General features: G+C 37.7%; 1 protein-coding gene across 1 annotated transcript; it reads right to left on the bottom strand.

Annotated features, from left to right (window-relative positions):
* Positions 1-457: 457 nt before the first annotated feature.
* On the bottom strand, positions 458-1,477 carry TAAR1 (trace amine associated receptor 1). Its single transcript, XM_062187726.1, has one exon. It carries the CDS (start codon positions 1,475-1,477, stop codon positions 458-460), a length of 1,020 nt encoding a protein of 339 aa, XP_062043710.1.
* Positions 1,478-12,428: the final 10,951 nt, after the last annotated feature.

Genomic DNA, 12,428 nt, shown 5'->3' on the forward strand with positions numbered 1-12,428 from the left:
TGTGAGAACGGTGAGTATTTGGCCTAGTGGTTAAGTCACTTGTGTCCCCCTGTGCCTGGGATCCACTCTTAGCTCTGGCTCATGACTGCAGCTTCCTGCTAACGCAGATCACAGAGGGCTGGTTAGGATCCTGCCACCCAGGTGGGAAAGATGGGTTGAGTTTTGGATTCTGGTTTTGGTCTTCTAGCTGTTGTAGGCATTTTGGGGAGTGAATCAATGAATGGACTCTCTCTCATTTTCTCTTTGTAACTGTGCCTTTCAAATAAATAAATAAATAAATCTTTAAAAAATAGAAAGAAATGTTTGTGGGATGAGATTAAAAGATAAATTTACTTGGGGGCAAAAAATTCTGAAATTGTGCAGTTTTTTCATAATGTACATATTGCATGAATACTTTAAATACAACTCATTTGCATAGATTTCAAAATCCATGAATAATTCTATGGATTATAAAATTCTATGTATTTGATTCTAAAAATAATTTACACCTAGATGAGTCCTTTTGGAAAATTTTACCAAATAGAATCATCTTCAATGCAGTTCTGAACCAGGGATAGAAAAATGCATAAACCATTGGGTTAAAAGTAGAGTTCAAATAGCCAAACCAAATCAATACATCATTCAAAGTGGGTGGAATAGTGTAGTCCAGAAAAGGATCCAAGACTGTACAGACAAAGAAAGGGCACCAACACATTAGGAAAACTCCCATCACAACCCCTAGTGTTTTTGCCGCTTTCTTTTCTTTGCTTTGTGAAATTCCATTTTTGCCTTCCAATCCAATTTGAAGCTCCTGGTTTGAATTGATAATTGATCTTGCCTGCCCCTTAGCTATAAAATATATCCTGTAATAGACACACAACATGATAGACCCAGGTATATAAAAAGAAGTCATAAAGGCCAAGATCCCAGCTATTTTGCTGAAGAAGACTGAGCAGCCGCCTATACAGTGAACATGTTTGTAATACGTTTCCTCAACCCCTTTGAAATTCAGCTCCAGAAAGATCATTGCAAATGCAAAAATAGCAGGGACACTCCAACTGATGAAAATCATTACAAAAATAACCAAGACATTGATCCTGATCTTGTATCTTAATGGATCACACACAGCACAGTAACGGTCAATGGAAATGAAAGACAGGTGGAAGATGGATGCTGAGCTCAGCATAATGTCAGTGCTGGTGTGAATTTTACAGAAGACGTCTCCAAAGTACCAGCAGCGTTCAACAGATCTCACCATGCTATAAGGCATGACCAGGCATCCCAGCAGAAAGTCCACAGTGGCCATGGAATGAATAAGCCAGTTGGTTGGGGTGTGAAGTTGCTTGAAGTGTGACACGGAAATGATAACTATCAGATTACCAACTAGTGTGGTCAGAATTATCAGCACCATTAAGCTGTACAGGGATGCACGCGTGTCATTCGACCAGCTGCTCTTCACACAGGAGATATTAATGATACTGTGACAAAAGGGCATCATTTCTGAGGGTGTCCACAAGCTTATTTTTCCCTTTGTGTGTTGAGTGAACTTTCACCCAAATTCATAATATTCTGGTCAGGATTCCTTCTCCTTTGATTTACACATTCCTATCCTAGAAACCTGGGTTGAAAAAAAAAAAGTAAATCATTGGCAATTTGATTCTGTTACTTGAAACACATTTGCCTAATACTTGTTGTTGAAGAATAGCGAGCCTAGAAGGAGCTTTGTTTCCAAGTTCAGCTCAATAATTCAATTCAACAATTTTTTAAACTTCTATTTGGAGCTGGGCATTGTGCTATAAGTACAAAACTGAATTGTTAGGTTCAATTATATGAAACGGCTAGTTTCGTAGGTCAAGGTCAAATAACGACTTTTATTAACACATGCTTAATCTACGGAAACAGCTTGATCCCTAGGAAGCCTGAGTCTAGTGAGGAGGCTTACATTCTAAAGAGTAGTCTGAAATTACCAGCAAATTCAGAATTAAAACAGGTTAATTGGAAAAAAAAAAAAAGACTGATGTTTTAAATGTGCTCCTTGCACAGAATTAATACCCACTAGTGATTTTTTTTTTCAGGGTCATGCTTTACATAAGGTATTTGTTATTTTATAATTGATTATAATGAAAAGAAGCTTACATAATTTTATTTCCAGTTTGCAAAGCACTTCTACATCTATTTCATGCCTCACTTTATCTAACATTTTATTTGACATCTACAATATGAACATCAATCCTTGTAAAGAAAACAGTATATGTATTATTAGTCCCAGCCCACTGGCAAGAAATTGAGGCTTATAAAAACCATTGGTTTAGGGGCCAGTGCTGTGGCATAGTGGGTTAAGCCACTGCTTTCAGTGCCAGCATCCCATATGGGCGTTGGTTCAAGACTAGCTGCTCTACTTCTGAACCAGCTCTCTGCTATGGCCTGGGAAAGCAGTAGATGATGGCCCAAGTCCTTGGGCCCCTGCACCCATGAGGGAGACCTAGAAGAAGCTCCTGGCTCCTGGCTTTGGAACGGCGCAGCTCTGGCTGTTGCAGCCCATAGAGGAGTGAACCAGCAGATGGAAGACCTCTCTCTCTCTCTCTTCTTCTTCTTCTCTCTCTCTGCCTCTGCCCTTCTCTCTATATGTAACTCTGGCTTTCAAATAAATAAATAAATCTTTAAATAAAAACCATTGGTTTTTAAAACTGGAATGTGATGTGAGGTCTCAACTATTTCCTTTTTTCGGGGGGGAAGAGAGATTTTGTTTTTTGCCTTTTGTTTTGCAAGTCCAGTTTTGTTTTTTGTTTTTGTTTTTTTTTTTTTTTTGCTCAAAAAGAACCAACCCAAGATCAATTAAGGAATACTAATCTTTGTATGGTCATATAATAATTTATGAAGGTTTAAATAAAGAAAGCTAGTAGTGAAACAATACTGTGGTCCCAGTTACTAAGAATTTTTTATATGTGGACAAAAGTGATGTGGGACGAAGGAAAGAAGATTGAGATGTGAACACAGGGAGCTAAGCTTGGGCATGGGCTGTAGCCATGATAAGATACTTCTCTTTTTAAGTTCTGAAACCCATTAAAATTTATTTTTATGGGCCGGCGCCACGGCTCATTTGGCTAATCCTCTGCCTACGGTGCCGGCACACCGGGTTCTAGTCCCGGTTGGGGCGCCGGTTCTGTCCTGGTTGCTCCTCTTCCAGTCCAGCTCTCTGCTGTGACCCAGGAAGGCAGTGGAGGATGGCCCAAGTGCTTGAGCCCTGCACCCACATGGGAGACCAAAAGGAAGCACTTGGCTCCTGGCTTCGGATCAGCGCAGGGCGTGCTGCAGCGGCCATTTTGGGGGGGTGAACCAACAGAAAGGAAGAACTTTCTCTCTGTCTCTCTCTCTCTCTCTCACTGTCTAACTCTGCCTGTCAAAAAACCAAACCAAAACAAAACATAAAAAATTTATTTTCATGAAATCTTAATTCATATAATAGGTAAAAAGAAAATCTTGTTAAAAAGAGATGGCCCCTTCTGCAACACTGCTCTTCTCACACCTCACTGGACTCAGTTTGAAAGTGACTTGTTTTTTCTAATACAATTACAGAATTCTGAGCTAAATTTTATAATTTGTAGTTATGTGTAGTGTATTATCCTGCTCCATTGCTCTATTATTCTCATATATGTATATATTCATATATATATGAATATATACACATATATGTATATACTTATGTATATATGTATATACTTAAATAGAGAATGTTTGAAGGAAGAAAGTAAATTTCTGGCATTCAATGAAGCTCCACAGCCTATCTCTATGTTATAAAAATGCTAGAAATTAGGCCGGCGCCGTGGCTCAATAGGCTAATCCTCCACCTTGCGGTGCCGGCACACCGGGTTCTAGTCCCGGTCGGGGCACCGAATTCTATCCCGGTTGCCCCTCTTCCAGGCCAGCTCTCTACTGTGGCCCGGGAGTACAGTGGAGGATGGCCCAAGTGCTTGGGCCCTGCACCCCATGGGAGACCAGGATAAGCGCCTGGCTGCTGCCTTCGGATCAGCGTGGTGCACCAGCAGCGGCAGCCATTGGAGGGTGAACCAACGGCAAAAGGAAGATCTTTCTTTATGTCTCTCTCTCTCTCACTGTCCACTCTGCCTGTCAAAAAAAAAAAAATGCTAGAAATTGACAATTCTTAGAATTCCAAGAGTCAATCTTCATTTATTTCTCTTTGCCTCCCTTCTGTGCATATGGTATAGATTTGAAACATTCAGAAATCTAAATTTACTCCAACTAGAATGGAAAGAATAAAATCTTTAAGTAATAAAATGTATATTTTAATAGACTTGAGCCACCTCACCCCAATACCCTTCCATCTTCTATCCCTGAGAAGAAACATTCATACCATTAAATGTTCATGATTTATTTCAATATACATATAGGCCTATTCCATAACAGATCAAACAATAAGCTAATGTTATATTAGGTTAGTAGAACAAAGCAATATTTGAACTATAGTTAAAATTTCACTTTTTTTTTTTACAGTTATGGGTATTTTACTATAAGATTTTAGTCTGCATTGAACTAATCTGCTTCATTTAGTTTATAAATCTACTTAGACTTTTTTCCTTATTATTTCCCCTTTTTCTTTCTTTTAACTCACACTGTCAACATCTGAAAGGACTCAAGCAACATACAAAATCACTGTTTAGAAGTGTTTGCTAATCACTGACTGTCAAATATTCCTACTTCATGTAATATTAGTACTCTGAGTAAAAACTAGGATCCAAAAAAAAGTAATGGCTGGAAATAAAACAAAATAAATCACCTAATGTTAGGAGAAGAAATTCACAGATGAAAGTCATTTCACAACTTCATATGCCTTATTCTTTTGTGGATGTAAAATGTTCAATCAATTTCAAAATAAGAACCAAAATGACTCAAAGCCTTCTATAAACTCATATTTACGCATATTGGTTTCAGAGAAATGGAGCCTTAATCACAGTGTATTAAAATTGTTGATATGGGAGTGGGCATTTAGCCTAGCAGTTAAGAAGCCTGCATACCACATCAGAGCACATTCTTGTGATTCTCCACTCTGGTGCCTGACTCCAGCTTCCTGCCAGTGCAGACCGCAGGCAGCAGCAGTGACTGACCATGTGACAGGTCAAGTAATTGTATCTCTGCCACCCTTGGGTATGCGTGAAGGACAGGGATGGAGGGTCTGGATTGAATTCCTGGCTCCTTGCTTCAATTCTGGCCCAGGCCAACTATTATGAGCATTTGGGGAGTGAGTCAGTGGGTGGGGGCTCTTTCTGTCTTTTTCTCTCTCTCTCTCTCTTATTTTCTCAAATAAGTCACTTATCAAAAATATGCTGAGAGGCCAGCAATGCAGCATAGTGGGTAAAGCTCTGAGTACAACACCAGCATCCCACATGGGTGCCAGTTTGTGTCCTGGCTGCTTGACTTCTGGTCCAGTTCTCTGTAAATAGCCTGAGAAAACAGGAAAAGATGAGCAAAGTGCTTGGGCCCTTGAAGCCATGTGGGAGATCTGGATGAAGCTCCAGGCTCCTTGGCTTCAACTTGGCCCAGCCTTAGCCATTGCTGCCATATAGGTAGTGAACCAGTGGATAGAAGATCTCTCTCTCTCTCTCTCTCTCTCTCTCTCTCTCCGAAACTATCTCCGAAACTCTGATTTTCAAATATATAATTAAATCTTTTTAAGAAAAGTAAAAATATTGACTATATTAATGCTATTTTGCTAGAATAATTTGCTCAGATTAAGGAATATTGAACATTACTGTGTGCATATGCATTTTAGTGCTATCATTTGTTTTTAAATAGTTTTAGTTGTTTAAATAAGCGCTTTATGATGCTATTAAGAGTTGAATTCTTATTTAAGGGCCTGGCAAAATAGTCTGTGGTGTTTTTGGGTTTTTTCCTCCTCATTTTAAGGATTTGAACTAAATAGACATAATTATTAGCCTTATATACAAATCACTGAGTTGAAGAGAAATAGTAATATAGAAAGTTAACAAATTTCTGCTTCATTACCTAGCAAAGCCAACAGGTCTGTGAAAACAATCTAATCATCTAATGTTTAAAATTGCATAGGAATTAAAAGTATGTTGGTATAAGTTATTTGAGATAAATCTGTGTAGTAGGACAGGAGCTCATTGGTAAAGTGATCCAACTTCCCAACAGAAGGTCATCAACACTAAACCCATCATCCCTTTTGCCACTGGTTTCATGACCCATCTCTAACTGATTAGACTTTCAAACCCATCCTGCTCTTAATTGAACTTATTTCCCACTCTACTATTACAAAATTCTTCCAAGTGTGCACCCTGGAACCCATGGGCATCATTCTGCCTCCTAGAATTCTTATCTTTAAATGCTTTCCCCTCTTGGTTCTCACTGAAACTCTCTCCCCTAAGATACCTCTTCCCCTGCAGTTTCAGCTCTGGTGGCTGCTGTCTTCTATACTTCCCATACACTCTTTCATACTGTATTACCTGGAGGAAGGGTAAGTGTCCTCTTGAACCCTTTGCCATTGCAGATCATTGTTCCTCCCTCCTTCCTCACTTCCAACCCCTTGCAAGCATTTGAGCATCTTCCACTGCTTTCTCAGGCCATTAGCAGAGAGGTGGCTCGGAAGAGGAGCAGCTGTGACATGAATCAGTGCCCATATGGGATGCTTGTGCAGCAGGCGGAGGCTAAGCCTACTATGCCACAGTACCGGCCCCTCATACAGTTTTTAAAAGATAAAATTTATTTTGGTACAGGAAGAAAATTGTAATTCTTGCATATTACATTCATAATAAGGATTTTCCATGAATTTTTTGAAGACTTCTCATATATAAAAGGTCAGTGGCAGAAAAAATATTCCCAGTATCAATACCATGATCTGGCAGCCCTGTGACCTGATCAGAAGTGTGAACTCATTTTAGGAATGTGCCAGCATTTTTTTTTCACTAAATAATACTTGTGCAAATACCATTTTAGTCCTTTAGTATATAGTAACAATAAGATACATTTTTATTTAAAACCTCTATGAAGCCCTTTTATTTTACATTACAACCAGCCAGTATATATGACATGAAGTCTCCTTAATTTACAAAGGAAGAGATTAAGGAAAATTTCAGCATTCTAAATTTTCTAGTATTCTATAGATGAATTCTTAATAAGAAATATTTTTAAAAAGCAGCCATAAAGCTATTTAACTTTTTTTAAGCATCCCCTACTAAAGTGGTAAGTAACCAAATTATAGGAACCTTAACATTCACACTAAGTAATCCTAAGGGTTAATATATGAATAAGTATCAAACCATTAATAAGTCTCATTACCATCAGTATTCTCCTTGAATACTATGCCAGGCCTCCAGGTAAATCTGTAGGATTTCATGTGGTTGTTCAGTGTATTCAAACCTACCTTGTTAGGTAAGAGTAAGCAGTGACCATAGCCAGTAAATGAGCCAGCAGCAGAAACACATTTGGGATCGAACACTCTGCACCTTTCTCCTGTATACCTGCAGCCAGCTGGAGTTTGTTGCTATGCTATTACAAGTCACAGTTAACATAGACAGAATGACGCAAATATTAAAATCTGAGAAAGATAAGCTGATAATAAATCTTTCTGAAACAAGTCACTAGCATGTTATTGAGAAATATTGCTTTCACTCTAAATCATCATCAGGAAGCTAGCAGTGAGCCAGCTAAATAGAGAAGGTAAATATTATGATGACTGTAAAAATAATTCCCAGAATAGGCCACCTGTAACCATAATCATGAGTGTTAGCAGTGTACAAATGAAACCACATGTTCATTAAAACTGCCTTAAGTGTTGATGGATTGAAAGTAAAGTATTCCTCCATTAGACCTCTGTACAAAGGGAAATAAAAAACATTTTTAAAAATTCACTTTCAAAATGGATTACTCATCCACCAAATTAATATTTTTAAAAGTTAGAATTATTTAAACTTAATAAGATACTATAGTTGAAAAATACTTTATCACATACATGTACAATTATTGTGTCAGTTGAATTTAATTTTGAAAAAAACAGAAAATACTGAATCACATTAGTTTGCAAACTTTTTAAATATTACAACCTATAGGAGACAATATAGTTTTCAAAGATTTATTTATTTAGGGAGGGTAGGAAGGGAGAGAGAGAGACAGCCTTCCATCTGCGGGTTCACTCCCCAGATGACCTCAATGACCAGAGCTGGTCCAGGCTGAGACCAGGAGCCTAGAACTCCATCCTGGTCTCACACATGTGTGGCAGGAACCCAACTACTTGGGCCATCTTCTGCGCTTTCCCAGGCTCATTAGCAGGAAGCTGGATCAGACACAGAGCAGGCAGGAGTCCAACTGATACTCTGATATGGGATGCAAACATCAAGCAACTGCTTAATCCACTACACCACAAAGTGGACTCCAAAATACTCTTAATATCCTGACTCAATACACATACAGGTATATTCATAAGAAAAGCGAATTTTTCATTGAAAATATCCTAAATATCCTTACTTTTTAAAATTCATTCCATTTTCTATTTTACTCTATTTTTAAATGAATGATATTTACAAACCAGTAGTATTTTTTTATTTTTTAACTTTTATTTAATGAATATAAATTTCCAAAGTACAGCTTATGGGTTACAATGGCTCCCCCCACCCCCATAACTTCCCTCCCACCCGCAACCCTCCCCTTTCCCGCTCCCTCTCCCCTTCCATTCACATCAAGATTCATTTTCAATTCTCTTTATATACAGAAGATCAGTTTAGTATATATTAAGTAAAGATTTCAACAGTTTGCCCCCACATAACAACACAAAGTGAAAAAATACTGTTGGAGTACTAGTTATAGCATTAAATAACAGTGTACAGTGCATTAAAGACAGAGATCCTATATGATATTTTTTAAAAACTAATTTTCTATGCAATTTCCAATTTAACACCAGGTTTTTCTTTTTTTTATTTCCAATTATCTTTATATACAGAAGATCGATTCAGTATATACTAAGTAAAGATTTGCACCCACACAGAAACACAAAGTGTAAAAATACTGTTTCAGTACTAGTTATAGTATCACTTCACATTAGACAACACATTAAGGACAGATCCCACATGAGATGTAAGTACACAGTGACTCCTGTTGTGGACTTAACAATTTGACACTCTTGTTTATGGCATCAGTAATCTCCCTAGGCTCTAGTCATGAGTTGCCAAGGCTATGGAAGCCTGTGAATTAAGCCAGTCCCAAAAGACAAATATCATTTGTTTTCCCTGATCGGTGACAACTGACTGAGCAGCAAAGGGGAAACCTGTTGAAGTGAAATGGACACTGTAAGAAACAATGACCTGATCAGCTCTTGTCCTGACTCTAGATGTACAATGTAATACTTTATCCTTTTTAGTATTTGTTGTTGTTGTTGTTCTAGTACTAGTGGTTGAACTCTGTAATTAACACACAATTATTCTTAGGTGTTTAAATTTTAACTGAAAAGTGATCCCTGTTAAATATAAGAGTGGGGATAAGAGAGGGAGGAGAGGTACAATTTGGGACATGCTCAATCGGACTTGCCCCAAATGGTGGAGTTAGAAACGTGCCAGGGGATTCCAATACAATCCCATCAAGGTGGCATGTACCAATGCCATCTCACTAGTTCAGGTGATCACTTTCAGTTCACAATTGATCACACTGATAGGTCTAAGAGTCAAAGGGATCACACAAACAAGACAAGTGTCTGCTAATACTAACTGATAGAATCAAAAAGGGAGAGAATGATCCAGTAGTATTATTAATTGTAATTAGAAAAGCATTTCATTTGAAGTTTTACAGTCAAACATTTTTATCATGTTAATTTTTTAGTTCTTATACGTAAAATTTGTAAAATGATCTTCTTCCGCATGGAGCCAGAGTCTTCAATATTGAATAATAAATAACTAAGCAAGTCATTTCTCATCTATTTCTTCTGTCTTTCTGCAAGAGGAAATAAGAAGATCTTCATGCTAGATTATCAGTCCCAATATATACCCTTGTCTTTGTTTCATTGAAGTTAGAAGACACGTTCTTGTTCTTTGAACTTGAGATTTGCCATCTGACTTGTTTTGGAGACAAGAATTCATTTTTTTGACCCGGCTTATATTTTTATTTATTTTCCAAAAGAAACCTTTTAATCAATGAATAAAAATTTCATAAGTACAACTTTAGCAATATAGTTATTCTTCCCTCCATACCCACCCATCCACCCACACTCCCATACCACCTCCTCCTCCCTCTCCCATTCCCAGTCCCATTCTCCACTAAGATTCATTTTTGATTAACTTTGTACACAGAAGACCAACTCTATGCTAAGTAAAGATTTCAACAACTTGCACACACACACACACACACAATACTGCCTGAGAACAAGTTTTACAGTTAACTCTCATAATGCAACTCTTGGAGGACAGAGGTCCTGCATGGGAAGTTAGTGCACAGTGACTCCTGTTGTTAATTTAACAATTAACACTCTTATGTATGACGTTAGAGATCACCCAAGGCTCTTGACATGAGCTGCCTAGGCTATAGAAGCCTTTTGAATCAATACTTAGACAAGACCATAAGCAAAGTGGAAGTTCTCTCCTCCCTTCAGAGAAAAGTACATCCTTCTTCGATGGCCACTTCTTTCCACTGGGGTCTCACTCACAGAGATCTTTCACATGGAACATTTTTTTTTTTGCCACAGTGTCTTGGCTTTCCATGCCTGAAATGCTCTCATGGGTTTTGCAGCCAGATCAGAATGTTTTAACAGCTGATTCTGAGGTCAAAGTGCTACTTAAAGCAATGGTCATTGTATGAGTTTGCAGTTTGGACGGCTTCCCATGTTGGAACATTTTCTCCTTTTTAATTCTATTATTATCACCAGACACTTGATCCTGTTTATATGATCACTTTAACACTTAATCTTATCTATATGTTCACTTTAACACTTAAAATGATCACTTTAACACTTAAGATGGCATTTTTACCACCCAGCTTAATGGGATGTAGAGTCTATGGCAAGCTTTTAAACTGTATACTTAGAAGTAAGTCTGTAGTAATGTGTTCAAAACTATACAGCTTTACAGTTACAAACTTCTTCCTCCTCTTATTCCCATTCTTCTTTTTTAATGAGATTCATCTTCAATTGACTTTATACACATGATTAACTCTATGTTAAGTAAAGAGTTAAATAAATATGAAGAGAAAAGGAAAAAAAGCAAAAAGAATTGTTTCATGACAGTCAAGTCATCATGAAAAATATATAGTATTTGTCTCTTTGCAACTGGCTTATTTCACTAAGTAGGATGTTCTCCAGATTCATCCATTTTGTTGCAAATGACCGGATTTCATTTATTTTTTACCACTGTGTAGTATTCCATAGTGAATATGTCCCCTAATTTCTTTATTCAGTCTTCGGTTGACAGGCATTTAAGTCGATTCCATGTCTTAGCTCTTGTGAATTGAACTGCAATAAACATGGAGGTGCAGATAGCTTTTTATTTGCTGATTTCATTTCTCTTGGGTAAATTCCCAAGAGTGGGATGGCTGGGTCATACGGTAGGTCTCAGAATTCTGAATTATCTCCACACTGTCTTCCATAGTGGATTCACCAGTTTACGGTCCCACCAACAGTAAATTAGGGTGACTTTTTCCCCACATCCTCTCAAGCCTTTGTTGTTTATTGATTTCTGTATGTGAGCCATTCTAACTGGGGTGAGGTGAAATCTCATTGTGGTTTTGATTTGCGTTTCCCTGAAGGCTAGTGATCCTAAACATTTTTTCATGTATTTGTTGGCCATTTGGATTTCCTCTTTTGAAAAATGTCTGTTTAAGTCCTTTGCGTATTTCTTAACTGCATTGTTTGTTTTATTGTTGTGGAGTTTCTTGATCTCTTTGTATATTCTAGTTATTAATCCTTTATCAGTTGCATAGTCTGCAAATAATTTCTCCCAATCTGTCAGCTACCTCTTCACTTTCCTGAGTGTTTCTTTTGAAGCACAGAAATTTCTCAATTTGATGTAATTCCATTTGTTAATTTTGGCTTTGATTGCCAGTGCTTTTGGGGTCTTTTCCAAAAACTCTATTTCTGTGCCAGTGTCTTGCAGGGTTTCCCCAATGTTCACCAATAATTTGATGGTGATTGTGTTGGATCACAGATTTAGATTTTTAATCTATGTTGAGTGGACTTTTGTGTAAGGTGTAAGGTAGGAGTCTTGCTTCATACTTCTGTATGTGGAAATCCAGTTTTCCCAGCACCATTTGTTGAATAGACTGTCCTTGCTCCAGGGATTGGTTTTACCTCCTTGGTCGAATTTAAGTTGGGTGTAGATGTTTGGATTGATTTCTGGCATTTCTATTCTGCTCCATTGGTCTATCCATCTATTTTTGTACTGGTACCAGACTGTTTTGATTATAACTGCCTTGTGGTATGTCTTGAAACCTGGTATTGT

This window comes from Lepus europaeus, chromosome 3 (assembly GCF_033115175.1).
Source record: "Lepus europaeus isolate LE1 chromosome 3, mLepTim1.pri, whole genome shotgun sequence".
Classification (NCBI taxonomy): Eukaryota; Metazoa; Chordata; class Mammalia; order Lagomorpha; family Leporidae; genus Lepus; species Lepus europaeus.

What these genes read in the sequence shown, in the direction of transcription:
- TAAR1 (XM_062187726.1), bottom strand. Translation starts at nt 1,477, where the DNA reads ATGATGCCCTTTTGTCACAGTATCATTAATATCTCCTGTGTGAAGAGC.